Raw genomic sequence first — 21032 nt, forward strand, 5'->3', positions numbered from 1 at the left:
GATAAGCTGTTTGCTTATATATATTTTTATGCATATTGGGATATAATATAATGTAATGTAATGTAATATATCATAATATAATGTAATGCAATGTAATATAAGGTAACATAACATAAAACCTTTTTTGTTGCTATTTTTGCCAATTCAGTTGAAATTAAAAAGCAGACATATACAGACAAAAAAAAAAGTTTTTGTTTTTACTTAATAATTTATTATATTACATTACATTAGGAGAATGGATTGATGGATATTATATTGTTTGATATTATTTTGTATTGATACTATATTGATGGATGTTATATTAAGTCTATGGTATTCCTTTGCTCAAATGTGTCATTTGGGTTAAGTCATTCCCAGAATGCATTGGGACAAGCTTATTGAAAAAAAAAAAAAAAAATCCAAGATGGTAGACGAAGTGAGATAAATGTTGATTGTAAATCTATATTTCAATCAATACCAGAAAGTGTTGATAGAAATATTTCAGTGTAATTAAAAATATTTTTTAACAATACACAATATTTGTTTGTATATATTTTTATGCTTACTAGAGTATCACACTGTTAGCTTAGCAACATGCTAACATCAAACTACTGAAATGGATACAAATTGAGAGCATGAAGCAATGTTTGTGCGGCAAGCGCTCTGAATCTTCACTTCTGTGATAGTTAGGATGCTGTCTTAAAAGGCATCTGCAGGCAGTGAGGCAGCTCACTAGGTTTTGGAACAGAGCTACAGTATTTATTATCATCATGTCTTGCTCAGGAGCATAGTTTTTATGAGATTTTTTTCATAAGCAGCTAAATAGAATGATTGTAAAATGAGGTAAAGGAGGAGTGCTTGTGTGCGACTAGGCCATAAGGAAGGGTAGACAATGCCTGTGTGAAAGGCGGATGAGGCAGACTGACAGAGAGGGAGAGAAGTGGAGAGGAAGATTGTCAGAGGGTGAAGAAAAGCAGCGGGCAGCATGCAGAGAGTGAGAATGAGGTGGAGAGAGAGAAACGAGGGTGGGGTGGAGGGGGTTTAGGCATTTAGGAGGATTCAGTTTTCACAGCTGAGCTGAACTCATATATTCATCCACCATTCATCCTCAAAATAGCCCTAGCTAATTGGCTCCCAGTGAAAAAGTCACTTCAAAATGAAGCCTTTCCTCTGGACCTTTAAAGAGAGAGAGAGAGAACCAGAGGGAAAGTAGAATATCTGTGTTTGTTTGCGCATATGCTTGGTGTGTGTGTCTGTGCATAAAGCTTGTCCTATTTATAGAGCAAAGAACAGTATGAGAGGGCTTCTTATCAGACACATAATTTAAATCTCTTTTCCAAGAACTGGGCGTGCATGGTGCCCCTCTTTGTTAAATATGAAAACACATCAAAGTGCAAAGTGCCAACGGACTAAGCAATTAAATAATTAAATGAGTACAATGTTTTTTTCTGTCCTTCTCTCCAGGATCTCAAGAGCAAACACAAGTTTAAAGTACATACATATGCCAGTCCCACCTTCTGTGATCACTGTGGGTCTCTGCTCTACGGCCTCATACATCAGGGCATGAAATGTGCCAGTGAGTCTATACATATATATATATATATATAATATATTGAGCTAAGGATTATCCAAATGAAGTTCATCTAGACCAGGACTTGCACGTGGAAAATACGCGTTATGTGAACGTCCCTAAAAGAAAACGATATCGAAACTTTTGTGAAGTAAGTCAGTTCCTTCAGAAATGCATTCATATAAAGCCCAACCTAATTTAATGTGTAGAATTGTCTTCCAATATTCTGAGCATCGCAACAGTGAGCTTGCTTTGCCCGGTACAGTATTTTCTCTGCTCTTCTCTTTGCGTCCGTCTTCAGCGTGTCCCATCTCTTGCCTCTGATAAAGGCCACACAAATTACATTTTGGGAAATTATTGCAGTGCATATTGTGTGCAAGTCTGGGACAAAAAACGGAACTGGCTGGTTCTGATTGATGGTGGATAGACCGGTGCATCTCTACTACTGGCAACAAAAATAAAGTAGTTTGAACCATACATATTTCACTGCGTTATACACACCAACCGCTGCTGACTTTTCATTTTTGCCATGGCTCTCACAGCTGGTGTGAACAAGCTCGCGTCTTTTGTATCATAAAAATGTTATCGGATGTGATCGACAAGCTGAGAGACCACATATAGAATCAAAGGAATTAATTGACAATATTTTTGGATGTTGTGGGCGATCATATGGTGCATTCCTAGAAACTATACAAATAGGTTTTTCATATTCATGTTTGACCTCAAAGCATACAAACTCTCTAATATAATATAATATAATATAATATAATATAATATAATATAATATAATATAATATAATATATTTTTTCTAAATTCAATCGAAATAATTAAAAAGGAGACTTGCAAATAGAAGTGTTGTATTTACTTAATAATTATATTATATTATATTATATTATATTATATTATATTATATTATATTATATTATATTATATTATATTATATTATATTATATTATATTATATTATATTATTGTTAAGTTCATTCAAGTTTTGGAAGGATTGGGTAAAATTTAATTTACTCAAATTCTTTGTGCATATACTTGTTGGGGTAATCCTGCCAGCCATGCAAGCATATATAAATTATTGTACATTTTAATATTTATTCATTTTTCAAATTACAGTAAGTGATTTTAATTTAATGAATTAAGTGAGTTTCTTGCTCAAATTCTACATGAAGCACAACATTCATATAATTTAAATATTTTTTTTGCAACATTTTTATCCTGATTAAACTGTATCAGTTCTGAGATTAGCATATCATAATTATCAAGATCGCTGTTATTAAATGAACATTAATTTATGTAATGGTATCACACGTGTAGAGTGATGTTTTTCAGGCTTTTAATAGATATCTCATACTGTATATTAGATTGAATTAATTCCCGTTAACTATCGTTTAATCCATGAAATAACAACCGTGTCATCTAATATAATTTGCATGACATGATACACTTTCAGAAAATAATAAAGCAAGCTGTTGCAGCTGACAGCACTTGCTACTTCAGCATGTCGTCTCGTAAGGTACAACGTATGACAATGCATATGTTAACAATTACACTGTTTCTATTAGATTTGGAAGATTTATTAGACAGACTGGTCTTTTTTGTTTTTGGACTTGCAAGAGACTATAAGTACATCACTCTTTCTCTCTGTCTTTTGTTTTTGTGTTATTTGTCTGTTTGTGTGTGACTGTGCGAGAGAGGTTGTGACATGAATGTACACAAGCGTTGTGAGAGCAGCGTCCCCAGCTTGTGCGGACAGGACCACACTGAGAAAAGGGGGCGGATTCGTCTGACTGTGCGTGGAGAGAAGGAAGACATATATGTCACAGGTGAACATACCTGTAACTTCATGGCCTGGTTTTACAGACAGTGCTTAGATTAAGCCAGGAGTTGGCCTTAGTTAAATTAGGACATTTAAGTAGCTATTATAAACGTGCCTTAGAAAAAACATCACTGGTGTGCCTCTTGAGACAAAACAATGACACTGACATATTTTTAGATATGTCATTGCAAGCTGCTTTCAGTTAAAACAACTCAAACGTCCATTTTAGTATGGGACTAGGTTTAAAGGTGCAATATGTAATATTTTCTGTCTGCTAGAGGTCGCTAGAGGCCTATTTAAAACAAAGGCGTAGCTTGATGATGCCACGTTTGAGCGCGGAATCTTGGAACATGTGGTCTTAATTGGGATAGTACTCGGGAAGAAATCATGTTCATGAATGCGATTATTAACGTTACTGTAGTATGAAGCAGAGCAGGACCGAGTGTCGTGGGAGCTGAACGAGGCCGCTGGAGCGATTGCACAACACACGCCTCACGAGCAGCTGAACTTTTATTATGCCACAGTCACCGCCGCCGCTTCCGCTTTTCCGGTCATGAGTATGAGGTAACACAGCAGTGTTTATCACATTAGATACATTTATATGTGCTGAAAATGATGTTATAACGTTACTCTGTGCGTTCGCTCGGCGGCTGCTGTGAGACACTGTTACACACTGCAGTAAGCTGATCGATTTTAGAATATCATATTAAATATTGGATGGCTTTTGTTGATAAATGGCATGAAATTAATTTTAAACCGTATTGTATGATGGAGAAAATTATGTATTACTGTTACTAAAAATAAAGCTGCATCTGATTATGCTATGTTAGCTATTTGACAAATTAGCTTTTTTCTCTGAGGTATGGTAGAGCATGATACTCGCAAAAAATCAAAAATTTGATTTAAACAAAACTAAATATGTTGAGCTATATAACAATAATTAGTTTTCTGTCTATAAATATATCAAAACAGTTGTTCACTTGTCTATTGAAACATGTAAATATTAAAGTGTCTTTGGTGTTTCCATGGTTTCTACAAAATAAAACCGGAAACCGAGGGGAATGTGGTTATGACGCAATTGACAGGCGACTCCTCACACGTCCTGGAGCCTTGGTTAAAATTGCAGTTGGAAACATGACAAAATATATAACACTGGCCTAGTGGTTTTTGCATATTTTACTGCAAAATTCTTACATATTGCACCTTTAAGCCTTGCCTGTAAAACTGGGCTTATGAGTTTTAAAACTGAATGTTATGTTATTACAGTATCTGTTACATATTTTTATTTTTGTGCTGTCCCACATACGAGGTCTTGACATTCTTGACTGTATCCAACAAAACTGATACAACAACGTTATGATGTTGACATAATCCATCTAATTGATATTCGATTAGTTTTTGCAAAAAAATGCTTATTATTAATTAATTTTAAAGGGGTGGTTGATTATGATTTCACTTTTTTAACTTTAGTTAGTGTGTAATGTTGCTGTTTGAGCATAAACAACGTCTGCAAAATTACAACACTCAAAGTTCAATGCAAAGGGAGATATTTTCTATTAAAGAATTCTCTGATTAAGGACTACAACAAACGGCTGGTAGGAACTACAATGAGCTCCTTCCCGAGTTAGTGACATCACTAATCCTAAAATTGACATAAACCCTGCCCCCGAGAACATGCAACAAAGGGGGTGAGGCCATGTTGGGTTGCTTTAGAGAAGAGGAAGAGTTGTTGTAGTAGAGTGTTGTTACAATGCCGTCATTTTACGCCGGACTGCTTCACAAAGAGGGTCAATTCAATGCTTGAGTTGCACAAAAGATTAACATGACGGCACATGATAGTTGATGAGTTGAATCAACTCCACAGCAACTACATACATTTATCCACTAACAGTTCAGAAACATCCAGATCCATTCTATAAGTTGTAACTTCTTCCTGAGTCTCTCCATCAGTTTCTGACTCCGATTTGAACTATGTAAGGCTGAACAGCGTTACTGACAATCATCAATTTGGCTGCGTGAGATTCTCCAGCTTTGTTGTTGTTGAGCAACCAAAGTGCGAGCTGTTAAAGCTCCGCCCTCTTCTGGAAAGCGGCAGTTCATTTGCATTTAAAGGCACACACACAAAAATGGCATGTTTTTGCTCAAATCCAAATAGGGGAGAATTTGACAAGCTATAATAAATGATCTGTGGGGTATTTTTTAAACTTCACAGACACATTCTGGGGACACCAGAGACTTATATTTCATCTTGTAAAAGGGGCATTATAGGTCCCCTTTAATGACCAAAAAATTATGCAACCATGCCATTTACCCCATTACAGAACACAACCATTCAACCCTGTTCACAAAATTATTGTACGAAAAAATTATTAAACAAATGTTTTTCTTTAATTTGATAAATAACCCCTACCAAGTGACAGATTAAAGGTGATACAGAGGATCTTTTCGTCGACTGAGAAACCAAAGACTGTTACTGAGTTTTTGAAATGAGCGCATGCGTAAGAACAGCCCCCCTCCTTCACAGCTCATTTCGAGGGAACGCCTCCCAAAAATCGTGCACGAGTATTGGAACACGAGTGTTTGTTTACCACCGGCATTCACTGTGTCGTGTTAGTGGATTCATTATGTCGGACTCACCGCAGGTAACTCATAATCTGCAGTTGTTACTCCTGTCTCCTGACAAAAACATTGCATGCGGCGCCTGTGGAGTGTGGAAAGTTACTGGAGCGCGCAGCCGCGCACGTCTCTCACAAGGAACGTCATGGCAGTGATTGACAAGCCATAGGGCCAATCGTTTACACGATCATCGTATGTTTTTAAGGCCCTACCTCATGCACAGATGATGTATATTAACATTATTCCTTTCAGTGCACCTAATAAATAGTCTTTTATCAGTTAGTAAAGACAGTAATATTACTTAAAACATCCTCTTTAGCACCTTTAATTTAAGATACATATATATATAACTATAAATATAATATTAATTGTATTAGCTTATATTATATTCATAAATGTTATCTTATTTTAGTGCTATTTTATACAATGTAAAAGAAATATGTAGGTTTATACATGGCCCCAAGTTTTGTTAACTGGGTTGCAAAAATGTCAAACCCTTTAGAAAATGAATAGAAAATGAATGTCTGGCTGTCTTTGTTTTATACTCTGTTCATGGAAAGTGCTATGTAATGTTTATTAAGGTGCTCCTATTTATACCCCAATGAAGAATTATTCCTTTGCTCACAGAGAGAATTTGCTGTTTAAGGAAATACACTGGAGATGCATTATGAGCCGCTTGGCACAACTCAGCTTTCCTCCAGCAGAGGGAAATATGTGCATACAGCATCATCAGTACATGAGGAAAAAGCTAATTATACACACACAATCTGCTGTATTACAATGCATTAGCTGCACTGTGTCAACTTAACTAAGCCTGTGGCTCTTACATCAGCACCGCCATAGAGTCTAATGAGTAGTGAGAAGACTACTAATGCTCTACAGAGAATTTGAGCATTTGAAAAAGCACTGCTGTCATGTTTCATTCTGACAGGTCAATTTAACAGTACAACTAAACACACATTCACTATTCAAAGCATATAAACAGCCACATGTACATTTGTTTTGTTCTATTGCATAAGATGAGTCATGCAAATACTATTATGTATAAACACACATGCTTAGTTCTCAATAATATATATTTTATGTTTTAGTGCATGAGGCACGTAACCTGATACCAATGGACCCTAACGGCCTGTCGGACCCTTATGTGAAGCTCAAACTCATCCCTGATCCAAAGAGCCAGAGCAAACAGAAAACCAAAACCATCCGTTCTACACTCAACCCCATCTTCAACGAGAGCTTCACCTTGTGAGTGTTTATTTCGTTTGTTTGTATGTATGTGTGTACAATCCAGAAGTTGTTACCATGATGCTAGCGTGTTGTGGGTGGTTGCCAAGGTGTTGCTATGCAGTTGCTAAGGTCTTCTAAGTGGATGCTAGGCTATCTCTCTCTTTCCTTCTGTCTGAGTGTAGTTCAGTGCGTGGGAGGCAGTGGGACAGGCGTTTGTCTGTAGAGGTCTGGGACTGGGATCGGACATCGAGGAATGACTTCATGGGCGCTCTGTCGTTCGGCGTTAGTGAGATATTCAGACGTTCCGTCAGCGGCTGGTTCAAACTACTCAACCAGGATGAGGGAGAGTATTATAACATCCCTGTACCCGACCCAGACCTGCAGGTACTCTCAGATCTTGTGCTTTTACTGTTATTATACGTGTATGTAATTCATTTTTGTTGGCTGTGTGTGAGTGTTCTTGTATACATGGTTTATGAAGACACAAATGTGTATAATGACATGGGTATTACAACGTAAACATGGTTTATGAGGACACAAATGTGTATAATGACATGGAAATTACAACGTAAACATGGTTTATGAGGACACTTCCTGTATCCTCGTAAACCAAATGGCTTAAAAAACATACTAAACTGTTTTTTTTTTTTTTTTAATTCAAAAAATGCAGACAGTTTTCTGTGATGGGTAGGTTTAGGGGTAGGGGTAGGGGTAGGAAAGTCCCTTTAAGACAAGTCATTTCACTCGGCGGCCATCTTTGAAACGCCTCTCGGGCATCCTGGGCATCATGCAGCTCCTATCTCTTTGAATGGGGAAACATCAAATTCTCCAAAACTGTTCGCAAACCTTACGATTAAATTTCATATTTGAAATCACCAATGAAATCTAACAACAACCGGCTCATAAATTTAGTTTCTAAACGCTCGAATCATGACAAAAAAAAACTGTAGCTTGATCCAGCCTGAAAAATAATGCGCATGCTCTTCGGAGGCGCGCGTCTGACTGTTTCTATAGAAACCGGTGATTCTAACGGCCGCTGAAGTGACGCGATGACTTTACCAGTCGGCCATTGGCTCTTATTTAGAAGGCGGGACTTATTCCGCCATATTGCGCGTTACACTTTCTCCCATTCAAAACAATACGAGTGACACGTCTTGTGTTATTCTATAGTCTTTGGGGGTAGTGTAGGGGGATAGAATATACAGTTTGTACAGTATAAAAACCATTACGTCTATGGAATGTCCTCACTTGGATAGCAAAACAAACCAGTGTGTGTGTGTGTGTGTGTGTGTGTGTGTGTGTGTGTGTGTGTGTGAAATGGTCACATTTATGGTCTGATCAGCTATACAGCTAATTATTGAACTAAAGTTGATGATTTCAGCTTTAGTAACACTTTTTTGTGTGTGAAAATTGTCACATTTATGATCTGACCACCTTTATAGCTAATTTTTAAATTAAGGTTGATGTTTTTTCAACATTTTTGATAATTTTTTGTAAAGGTTTTATGATTTGGCCAGCTATACAGCTGTTTTAAACCAAAGTTGATGATTTTATTTTATTTTATGTGAAATGTATCACATTCATGTGTATTTCATTTTTTGGTAACACTTTATAATAACATTCTATATGCTAACACTAGTTAATGAAATAGCTAAAATGAAATAACATAATACAGCATTTATTTATCTGGGTAAATTTCTACATTATACTAATATATTTTTAATATTTCAAGTAGTATACATTAATAATAGTAACTGTATTATGAACATGAATTAAAAAAAAAAAGTTGAAAATAATTAGTTTAAAAAAGTTTAAAAAAAATAGTTTTTCCAAATTAACATTAACTTTCATAAAGTGATGTTGTAAGTTAATGAAAATTAAATGAAAATTCTATTTTCAAACCTTTCTGCATGTTATTGAACTTATTGTGAACAGTTCGGCCATGCTTATCTTTTATTTATTTATTTAGTTATTTTTTGACCTTGTAATTTTTTATCAAAATGTCATAACTGGATCTTCTGATGAAACTTCTCTGATTTCTCTCTGGTGACACTGTATGCCAGACGTTTCCAATTATTAAGACCTGACACTTCTTGTAACATATCACGACTTTAACAAATTGAACCTTATTGTGTTCATGTTACCTTTTTTGTATAAATACACCCTTGTATTACCTACTCTAAGCACTCGATAGTGTAGCCATCAAATTTTCAGTTGCCATCTAGAACTTTAAACACTAAAGTCTTCAAGTGACTGTTCCATGAAGCATCATTATTGTGCCCTTGAGCAAAGCACTTTACTCCAGTTTGCTCCAGGAGAGATTATTCTTGTAATAGGTGTATTGCAAATCACTTTAAGTAAAAGTGTCAACATGCAGTATTCAGCCAAGAGAATGCTAATAGAAGCCTTGGGCCATCACAGGTCCACAAATAAACGCGTTGATCTAAAATCAAATGTTCTATTTGACAACATGAAGTCGCAAACAGCCACATGTAACACTCAACCCTGTAGGAAAACATATTCTGTAGATGTCATCTAACCAACTTCTCCAAGTCTTCTTCAGTGAGAACCATAATTGTCACTTTCATAACACACCCACAGGAGGGCAGTATATGTCTGTATTGAAACAAACTATTTTTCTCTTTCTCTCTCTCATCCTGTGTTTCTCTTTTCTGAAGGTACCAGATGCTGCTATCCCACCCTCTATTCCTCCTGCTACGGTTACCGTGACAACGCCTGTTCCTACTGTGACCCCGGCTGCTCTGAGTCCGACTCCCACTGTACTGCACACGGGCAAAGGCCAAGTTGGACTGCACGATTTCAACTTCCTCATGGTTCTGGGGAAAGGGAGTTTTGGCAAGGTGCTTGAAATTACAGTGGGGTCCAAAAGGGAAATAAACAAAGTTTCAGGATTTTGAAAAATGGGAAACAAAGAAATGCTATGATGTAAAATGAAAAGTGCATGCTGCCACTACAGCAAATGAACACCAAATACTAATTCATGTTCATTTTTCAGTTCAACTTTTAACTCAAGGTTTTTGGACCCCGTTGTATGTGTAATAAATAGTTGTATTTCTTTCCTGGTTGTCAAAGGACCAGAAATCTTTCAAGCAAACTCTCTAGACTCAGAGTCAGACAGCACTCCCACGAACCGCCCACTCCGTTCACTGACCGTCTGATGCACCAAAATGGCAAGCGCTGACTATAATCAACAAGTTTCAGTCTGTTTGGGTTGTTTTGGGTCGTTGTCCAAGAGTAATGACAGAGTTTTTTGTTTTTTTAAATTGGTTTATCTGTAAACAAATTATGTTTACAAGGTACTAAGTTGAAACAATGAATGTTTTTAAAGGTAGGGAAGGTAATTTTCAGAGAGGCTAGCAATAGCGAACTAGCTTTGAAAGCATAAAGATCCCACCCTCCCTTCAGAGCGCTGTCCAAAGCCACGCCTCCTCCAAAACACATGAATGCACACAGCCGCAGCAGAGCAGACTCTGCAAAGCATATTAGGGGTAGATGAGGTACAAAATTGGCCTCAAGCTGTTGTACCCCTAAAGGTTCAATTGTTGGACGTTTTCTCTGACAGTGTTCTATTGGTCACATATCTTCAAGCAATATGAATTTGCTGGACAGAGTTCAACAAACGAAATCTGAAACTACTTTGCATGAGTTTGCATTTCCGGTTTCATTAGAACAAAAAGTGTCATGTCACCACCCCTTGAGCGTGGATAAATACATTTGACACATGCCCGCTTACGGCCCCTTCTTTTTAAGCTCTCAAATCACTTGCACATTTGCTGTTGTCCACAGACACAAAAACAGGCCTGAACTCAAACAGTGTGCACTGGAGTACAATTTGAAAGGCTATGTGTTCGGCTGTCAAAACTGAAGTATACTTACGTTTTTCTGTGTACGGTTATGCGTGTAGTGCGCGTGACATAAAATTCATCATCAGCATAGTACGCACACAGCCAGATTTTTCTAATCGCGAATACTCTGGCTGCGTTCCACTCCACTTTTAGACATGCACTCGTGAACTTCCCTAAGCACTTCCCCTCGGGTGAATCCCTGCCGCCATTTTGAAGTGCGTTACGTTCCACTTCGTGAAGTGGTCAAAGGAAAGTTTAAATGGAACTTAGCTCCCTCAATTTTGACCGTACTTCATATGTACACTTCAGGCAGCTCCATATACCACAATGCAACACGATTGTGACGTCACTGCATATCGCGTTTAATTTACCCTACCACAAACAACTCTGTGATAGATTAAATATTTTTTTAACAACCCAAACACACATATATACATACAGAATGCTGCATTAAACAGTTTCGTAATGCGAGAAAATGTAAATAATAAATCAGCTCCATAGCAGATTTCAAGTGATCAAGGGCTTAGGAAGTTCCAGTTCAGCACATTGCAAGGGTTCCGCCAGTAGTGGGCACTCATGCAACATAAGCAATGACGTACATCCAAGTCAACGAGACTGAGGGAAGTTAGCGAGGGAAGGGCATAAAAAAACGAACTGGAACGCAGCCTCTGTATTCTCAGTTCGCACATGCAATTTTTTTGCGCTAATTAGTTTGTCCTCAAGGTGGCAGCACTGGCCCGGCCCATTGTTTTGGTTTTGAAAATGAAACGGAAGAGACAGAGCAACAGCAACCACAAACTACTGGAGATGGCAACCACAATAGAGTACCCCAGGGATGACGTGTTTTTGTAGGCCAACCTGGAAGTTAGCGGCGCACGGGTTCCCTCGATTAAAAGCCTATGCTTTTTCCCATAGACTTTTGGAAAATCGCAGAAAATAAGCTCTGTGTTTAACAAAGGGTTATGACACTTACACGTTTTGTCTATCAAGATAATCTTTACAAGTGAACACAACATTTATAGATTTTGAAGCCTAAATAAAGTGGTCAGATATAAAAAGGCTAACAGTAGGCTATAAACGGACTACAGCACACCATGGTCGCGGATCAACGTCACCACCAAACTTCCTCAAACTGTATTTAAAAAACAACTTTATTTAAAAACATGCTCGCTGATTATGATCTGTGCTGTTATGAATACTTATCCACTTTTTCATGAGAAATGCTGTCCAAATGTCCCGTTTTTAATGATGACGTCTAAAGTCCCCGTCAAAGGAAGTAGTCCCTTTTAGCAATTTGTTAGCAACCGCCGATTTTAAGACACAGTAAAAGTTTTAAAAATCACAAGTGGGTTATAACTGGTGTGTTTTATGTCATAGATCAAAATGTGAAAGTATTTAGAGGCTTTGTTAACCACAGACCTTATTTCAGGCGATTTAGCAAAAACCCATTCAAAAAACCCATAGACTTTAGGGCGTTGGAACCGGAAGTCCTAAAATGCTAACTCGCTTCCGGGTTTTGCCTACAAAAATGCGTCATCCCTGAGGCACTCTATAGACAGCTGCATTGACAAGAGCCTGTGTGAGGCAATTAAGAGATAACCAGCTACTCTAGTTTAAATGAGTACAAAGACATTTTCTCACTTCTGGAGAGAAATAGTGCAAACACTGGATAAGGATGAAGCTTTCTAGCACGTTTCAAGCGCCTTTGTTCCAAATGTCATATACTTTGAAAGGCTTTAACTGTAAAAACTAAAGTTTTGTGCATCAAAACTGAAGTATACTTTGGGCTTCAGTCTAAGTAGGTGGTTTTGGGACAGAATCGGCTGCAAAGCAGACCAGATTTTTATGCGGAAAGTCAGGCTACTTGAGACTGCACTCACCCATCAACAAACACTTCTACTTCTATGTTCTCTGCAGATGCAATAAGGAGTGTGAAGGGTACGGCGTCCTTGGAACTGAATTAGGCCCTTGTCTCATTCGTTCCTGGGCTGCTGCTGCTAATTCAGGCAGAAGGGGAAACGTTAGCTTTTCTGGTCCCAGCTGCAAAGGAGGGGGCTGATTTCCCTATCTAAAATTTGCAGCTGTGGCTCTGCCTCACTTCCTCCAGGAAGCAAAAGCTCTAACTCAAGGCCCAGTGAGATTCGTACCTCATTCACCTTAAAATACCTGTAGATACATAGGCACATGGTCATTTCTGTGTTCGGCCAATCCCGTTAAGTGATAAATAAAGTGCAATTTGTGAGAAAAACCTGGTGGGGTTGCGTGTTCACAAGCAACCCAGGGGATGTTGGAATATTTCAGAGCGAAATGCCTTGTTTTGGTCGAACAAAGCACTGTTCCTCTGTCTGTGCTGAACATAATCTAAATTCTGTTGTCGTGTGTCAGTGCAGAGCACACAAGTGAAGGACTCTGAGCTGTCTGATCCCTGAGGAAGAATGACATGGGAGTGTGTGTGTGCATTTTGCACTCTTTTGTTTGAGCGTGTGGAGGAATGTTTGTTTGCCCTTGTGGTTGTGCTCATTTATATTAAAATTTTTAGAGTAGATGATGTGTACATGTGTTTCTGGTCTGCATACACATGTGCGTACACTTATGTGTGTGAGTGTGTGTGTGCTCACAAGATATTTGGTTATATAAGAGGCCAGGGTTATACTCAGTAGACAGCACATCCTCCAGGGCGCAGAACTGTGCTAAAGAAAGGATAAAAACGAGAGAAGAGATTAAAGAGAAGCGCAGAGGAGAGAAACCTGGGACCCAAAGATAGAAAAATGACACAAAGCATGGGGAAAAAGACACGAAGAGAACAGGATCATACGAGTAAATGAAATGAAAGAATTTCTGTTCATTTTTTTTTTGTTTGATTTGAGGTAATGTTCCCTTATGCATGTTAAACTCACTTTGAATGATGTTTTCTGCAGTCATTTTGTGTTTGCTTAATTGAGTTGCTGCTGGAGGAATGTGTGCTGAGATGATGAACTCTCAATTATTAATGTTCAAGAAATGTTAACGTGAGGTTTCCTTGTCATCCCGCAGGTCCTGTTGGCGGAGGAGAGGGGCAGTGAGCGCTTGTTTGCGGTGAAGGTGTTGAAGAAAGATGTGCTGTTTCAGGATGAGGACACGGAGAGCGCCATGGTGGAGAGAAGAGTGCTGGGCCTCGCTGGGCGACCTCACTTCCTGACAGCCCTCTACTGCGCCTTTCAGACCGAGGTCTGTGTGTTCATCGTTGTGTGTGAGAGCTTGTGTGAATGGTTAATGATTTATAGAAAGTGGGAGCCTGGGAATGAGGTTTATACATGCATATGCATGCACATTTGTAAATTATGAAATATATATGGGCTGAAATGTCATTCGTCCCTTAGTGATGGAACAGATGTGCTCTTCACCTTCAGGGCGATTTTTAAATTACTTTTTTGGCCTTGCACAGCTGGAACATGAGTACTGACATTTTGTGGGTCCTTCATGTCCACACGTGGCCTCCCAGGGCAACGACTAGCTATTTTTAAAGATGAATGCAGTAATTTTTTGTTTGTTTTGTGCTGGTTGATAGTATACTGACACCTAGTGGAGCGGATGCACCACCATCACACTGAAGTTTTCAGGTACTGATGCCATTCTGCATGTGAAAGTGTCTAATAACAGGGGAGTTACCAAGATAAAGCAAAGCATGACATTCACTGCATTTTGGAATTACCGTAATTAAGATATTCCTTGCGAAAAGCATTCACGTCCTTATAAAACTCTGAATTACAATTTGTAAACTGCAACATCATGTGGAAACATTCAAAATGGTGGTGGCTTCAGCAGTAAAATGCAGCTACGTTGTTGCCACATAATATTTCTGTTTAATTATTACTATAATTGACATTATTGTTAATGTGTTAATAATGCAAGATTCATTATAAACAGAAGACATACAATACAGTTTTATGTTAACACCGATTTAGATAAATTGTGGTTTTGTCTATTGATTACTCAAATTATACAGTTAATTTTGGAGTTAATAGTGTTGCCGTAAAAACGTATAATTCTGAGTCCGAGAACATGAACATCCACAAGTAGAATGTACGTGTTGTCATCTGGTAACTACAATAATTACATGTGGTGAGCACACCTAAATATTCAACTGGTCATGTGACTCAAAATGGTCGCCCCCATGAGTCCACCCACTCCATGTAAAAGAAATGGCTTTTATTAGGCTGTTGATATGCCTGTTTTCTTCCCCACATGTGAGTGTTCATCATTTTAAATATTCTTCAAAAGTAATATTTATTTCTATACGTGCAAAATGTTTTGTTTTTTTTTAAATGGGGAAAAAAATTACTGCACCTTGAGTTTCCTACAGCAGATTAATGATTGTGTTATCTATGGACTAAAGCTGTTTAATCATAGTAAAAATGAATGCGTCGTGGTTACTATTCTTCTTTTACCTCATTAAATGGTTGTTTGCATTGGCCTAGATAGGCACCAAAATATTACATTAATTTGCCCTGAACAAGGCTGTTAGCAGTCCTGAGAGGGAGAGGAGTAACAAGAACAGATTGTTGTTACAATTTGACTAACAGTGTTTATAAAACGTCAGCATGAACAATGGATGAACAAAATAGCAGAAGCTATTGACAATGTATTAATTATATTCTTGGAATGCTGTCATGTGAGTCCTAAACTGGCAACCTGGAACAACCTGCATAATAAAAGGTGATTCGTTGATCATTTTGCCACAATTCACTTTGACGTGATAAATAATTTTTCTAGCTAATGAATCTGGAGAGCCTTTTTGCGATGTTAGTTGTCTCATTTTGCTTTGAAAAATGACTTTTCATAGTGCTAATTGTCTGACCTCTTTCAGCAGACACGTATTGCAAAGTGGCAATCAGCCTAATGAAATACATTGGCAGCTGCTGTACTGAAAGAGAGAAAAAGAGGAGTGAGTGTGTGTGTTTATGTCCGGCTTTAATGGTTTGTGAAGGTTTGAATTACTCTTGGTAAATCGCTTGTTTTTTCCCCCGTCGATTGAATTTGTAACAAACACTCAATGTGACTGTTTAGTAATGACCTCTTTGTGTATTTAAACTGTGTCTCATTGTATCAAGTACATGAAATAGAAAAATAGAGTCAAAGCAATCAGTTGCCCAGTGGAAAAATGCAGCATCCCACTGATCAGAAGTTCAAGTCCTACAGACAGCAGATGCTGTAGTCAGATGCCTCTGTAGATAAAGTGGGCTGTTATCTTGTCTTGGCTGTAGGTGACAAATACTGAAGCAACAGAGAAAACTTGCTGGTCTTACAACTTACAACAAAGTTTGTGTAATTCAGGGTGTGTAAAGTACAATTAGTATTATTTATTTTTTTATGTTTTTGAACGAAGCCTCTTATACTCACCAAGGCTGCATTTATTTGATCAACAGTACAGTAAAACAGTAATACTGTGAAATGTTATTAGAATTTAATGTTTTTTCCATTTTAATATATTTTTAAATGTAATTTATTCCTGTGATGGTAAAGCTGAATCTTCAGCATCTTAAAAGGTTAGTTGACCCAAAAATGAAAATTCTGTCATGAATTACTCACCCTCATGTCGTTCCACACCCGTAAGACCTTCGTTCATCTTCGGAACACAAATTAAGATATTTTTCAACTTTCAGATGCCCAGAAAGCTACTAAAGACATATTTAAAACAGTTCATGTGACTACAATGGTTCAACCTTAATGTTATGAAGTAACGAGAATACTTTTGTGCACCAAAAAAACAAAATAACGACTTTATTCAACAATAGTGATGGGCGATTTCAAAACACTGCTTCATAAAGCTTTACGAATCTTTTGTTTTGAATCAGTGGTTCAGAGCATGTATCATACTGCAAAAGTCACGCCCCCCAGTGGTGAACCATTGAAATTTCGAAACGCTTATGATGTAACAAACCCTTGTTTAATGAAATCACGTGACTTTGGCAGTTTGATATGCGCTCCGAACCACTAATTCGAAACAAAAGATCCGTAAAGCTTCGAAACTTCATGAAGCGGTGTTTTGAAATCGCCCATCACTAGATATTGTTGGAAAGTCGTTATTTTGTTTTGTTTTTTGGCACACAAAAAGTATTCTTGTCACTTTATAATATTAAGGTTGAACCATTGTAGTCACATGAACTGTTTTAAATATGTTTTTAGTAGCTTTCTGGGCATCTGAAAGTGTTAATTATCTTGCTGGCAATGGAGGCCTCACTGAGCCATTGGTTTTTATCAAAAATATCTTAATTTGTGTTCTGAAGATGAACGAAGGTCTTATGGGTGTGGAACGACATGAAGGGTGAGAAATTAATGATTGAATTTTCATTTTTGGGTGAACTAAACCTTTTAAGTGTCACATGATCCTCCAGAAATAATTCTAATATGCTGATTTGGTGCTCAAGCAACATTTCTTATTATTATCAATGTTGAAAACGGTTGTGCTGCATGTGTGTGTATATATAATCAGGTACACTTGTTTCAATAGACAATTTCATCAGCCTTTCATAAGCTAGAAAGAAAGTTTTGTTTATTCTTTCTAATGCTTTAAGTTCAACTAAATGTAAAAACGACATATTTTTACCAGATACTTTACACATATATTTAATGTAAATACATTTTCACTAAATTATGATATTATATTAGCCATTGTGTGATCACAAGGTCTTAATTGTGTTCATATTCATGTATTTATTATCTTTTAATTTGATTTGATTGCTAATCTGCTGTGGCATTTGCTGCATTATTTACTTGTATAGCATGAGAACAAGTGAATTGATTGATGATTCATTTTTAGTTCCTATTAGTATTGTGAAGCTGCATATCTGCTGATTATTAATAATCAGTTTTGTGTTGTAGGATCGTCTGTATTACGTCATGGAATATGTGAATGGTGGTGATCTTATGTTTCACATCCAAATCGTTGGCAAGTTTAAAGAACCACATGCAGCGTAAGTTCGGCACTCCTCTTCTTTAACTTTTTATCTTAATCCTGCTTGCTTTTTCTCTGTTTATTCACCTGTTCAGCATCATTCTGTCATTCTGCAGAATGTGTGTTTAATGGAGTTAATGAGAGATTTTCATGTTGGCAGGTTCTATGCAGCCGAGATAGCGGTGGGTCTGTTCTTCCTGCACAACAAAGGCATCATATACAGGTACGAGACATGATGAGAATCTCTTTACACAAGCGCACCATATGTTACAGTCGTTTAATATTCTCTCGCTTTCTCTTTCTCTCTCTGATCCGCAGAGATCTAAAGCTGGACAATGTCCTGTTGGACAGTGAGGGACACATAAAGATAGCAGACTTTGGGATGTGTAGGGAAGGCATGATGGAAGGGGACACCACTCGCACCTTCTGTGGCACACCCGATTACATCGCACCTGAGGTTCCCCTTTGTCCGTCTCCATCTTTCTCCTGTCGTCTGATTCATCTTCTCTTCTTCATGACCTTGGCTCTGTTTACATTAACACTCAGTGGATGTGCGCAGTCAGCACATGTCTGCCCGTATGTGTGCTTTTGCGTGTCTCTGTGTGTGATTTCATTTAGGTTCACTGCGGTGTTTACTACACGGCGACATGATGGACATCCCACTCGAGTGATGTATGTGCTAAATCGTTAATGTTTGTGTTTTGCTGTTTGATGTAAAGGCGATAAGTGCGAATGTGGGTCTACCGAAGTCCAGTATGCGTCAGTACTGTATTAACCCAGCAGTTAAACTGGCTCACATTGATCACATTATGTAAAAAAGAAAAAAAAGAAAAGAAAAAGCCATTGATCTTTGTGTCCCTGTCATTTTGAAAAGATGCAATATGTGTCCCTGCAGGCAAGGAAATTAATCTCTCTTTCTCACGCTGTGACACACACTCACGGCTGACACAGAGACACTAGCATATTTATTGTGTAATTATCTTTAATATGATTTTCATGAGCTTATCTGCACATTGAGAGGCCTGTATTAGCAACTCTGTAAGGGGGATATTTCTAATTGATATGATTTTGAGAATATAACATTATGGATTTATGAAGCATTTAGCAGGGATGGGCAAACTTCAGAATTTATGTTTCGGCTCTTTTTCAGTTTATAAGTTGGAATGTGAGTTCAACTGGTCATGTTCCACGGGATGTTGAATTGGAATTTTAATTGCAATGATGGGAAGTAGAATTTACTGAATTGCAATTCAAAAAAATTCAACACAATCAGACAGCAGAGGAACAAAATTACCAGAACTTACCTAGTGCGTTTTCATCTTGCCATCCTGCTTTTTTGTTTGGCTCCATTTTAAAGAGTATTCTGTCAAGTATCATTTATTAAATATGTAATATTAAAATGATGTATAATGAAATACTTACACTACCATTCAAAAGTTTGGGGTTGTGGCGATTTTAAAATGTTTTTGGAAGACTCTGATGCTCACTGAATTTATTTAAAAAAAATAAATAAATAAAAAATGGTAGTATTGTGAAATATTATTATGATTTATTACTATTTTAGTATGTTTTAAAATGTAATTTATTCCTTAGATGTCAAAGCTGAATTTTCAGCATCATTACTCCAATCTTCAGTGTCACATGATCCTTCAGAAATCATTTAATATGCTGATTTAGTGATTTCTTATTATTATCATCTATATTGAAGTTGTGCTGCTTAATATTTTTGTGGAAACCATGATACATTTTTTCAGGTTTCTTGGATGAATAGAACATTCAAAACAGCTTTTATTTAAAATATATGAATCTTTTGTAACATTTTAAATGTCTTTATTGTCAGTCTTTTGATCAATTTAATGAATCCTTGTTCAGAAAAATGTTATTGACTCCAACCTTTTGAATTGTAGTGTAGTTTTATTTTATTAATTTCAAAAAATTACACATTTTAATGATATTACATATTTTAGATAAATATCAATTTAGAATACAAATATAAATTTGATCACATTTTAATATCATCTAATGTTTTGAGAAATACCACATATAATTTGTACAAGATAGCATGTTTATTGGTAATTCATACTACACTTATACAGTTATATACTGAATCTCATTTTAATTCAAATGAGAATTCTACATCAGCTGTTTGAGTTCAGCTGGAATTCAAAAGCCATTCTCAATTAACATTTTGATAAATCTAGACTAAAAAATTGTATTGTTTTCAGATTGTGGCTTATCAGCCGTATGGTAAAGCAGTGGACTGGTGGTCATATGGAGTCCTCCTTTATGAGATGCTGGCTGGGCAGGTAATTCTTCATCCTCTTCTTCCTTGAGCTTTAATTTTGTCCTTTCCTCAATAGATCTTCATCCCCGGCACCCTCTCCCTCTGTCTCACTATTTTCATCAGCCTCCTTTTGATGGCATAGATGAGGAGGAGCTGTTTCAGTCCATCATGGAACAGAGCGTTTCATATCCTAAGAGTCTCTCTCGGGAGGCTGTGGCCATCTGCAAAGGGGTAATCTACTTCCTGTTCTTTCATCTCTGCTGCCTACTTACTTGGCTCACAGTGCACGCAAAGAACAATCTATTCCATCTTTAATACTAACGTTACCTCCAAAAAATGTGACTTAAATTAGACGACAAGTGTATTTCCATCCTTTTTGTTTTTCTTACTTAAATTCTCCATCTGTTTCTCCCCCAGCTCCTCACCAAGAACCCTGCTAAGCGTCTGGGTGGAGGAGAGGATGCAGAGAGAGAGCTGCGGGAGCATCCTTTTTTCCGCTGGATAGACTGGGACCGGCTGGAGAGACTGGAGATACAGCCTCCCTTCAAACCCAGAAGTGTCAGTATCAACTATCGCAACACTTGTCTCTGTGTGTGGGTCAGGGTTTGCCCCATAAATGTCCCCACAAAAAACTTATGGGCTAATAAACATGCTAAATTATGTCCTAATGAATATGGAAAAATGCAAAAAGCTTTTTGTGATGGTCAGGTTTAGGGGTAGAAATCATT

At 37.4% G+C, this 21032-nt stretch overlaps 1 protein-coding gene across 3 annotated transcripts in view; it reads left to right on the top strand.

The window, feature by feature from the left end:
• prkcg (protein kinase C, gamma) overlaps positions 1 to 21032 on the top strand; it is a 35253-nt gene that overhangs the window by 11896 nt on the left and 2325 nt on the right. For 2 of the 3 annotated variants that reach the window (XM_048152119.1, XM_048152120.1), the window contains 12 exons: positions 1444 to 1555; positions 3253 to 3381; positions 7082 to 7238; positions 7403 to 7604; positions 9899 to 10081; positions 14120 to 14293; positions 17948 to 18039; positions 18181 to 18243; positions 18339 to 18477; positions 20246 to 20326; positions 20428 to 20535; positions 20722 to 20862. In XM_048152119.1, coding sequence (XP_048008076.1) covers positions 1444 to 1555; positions 3253 to 3381; positions 7082 to 7238; positions 7403 to 7604; positions 9899 to 10081; positions 14120 to 14293; positions 17948 to 18039; positions 18181 to 18243; positions 18339 to 18477; positions 20246 to 20326; positions 20428 to 20535; positions 20722 to 20862 — 1581 coding nt within the window. Of the gene's footprint in view, positions 1 to 1443; positions 1556 to 3252; positions 3382 to 7081; positions 7239 to 7402; positions 7605 to 9898; positions 10082 to 14119; positions 14294 to 17947; positions 18040 to 18180; positions 18244 to 18338; positions 18693 to 20245; positions 20327 to 20427; positions 20536 to 20721; positions 20863 to 21032 lie in introns of those variants that run through there. The other variant, XR_007178957.1, reaches the window with a different exon arrangement.

This window comes from Megalobrama amblycephala, linkage group LG13 (genome assembly GCF_018812025.1).
Source record: "Megalobrama amblycephala isolate DHTTF-2021 linkage group LG13, ASM1881202v1, whole genome shotgun sequence".
Taxonomy (NCBI): domain Eukaryota; kingdom Metazoa; phylum Chordata; class Actinopteri; order Cypriniformes; family Xenocyprididae; genus Megalobrama; species Megalobrama amblycephala.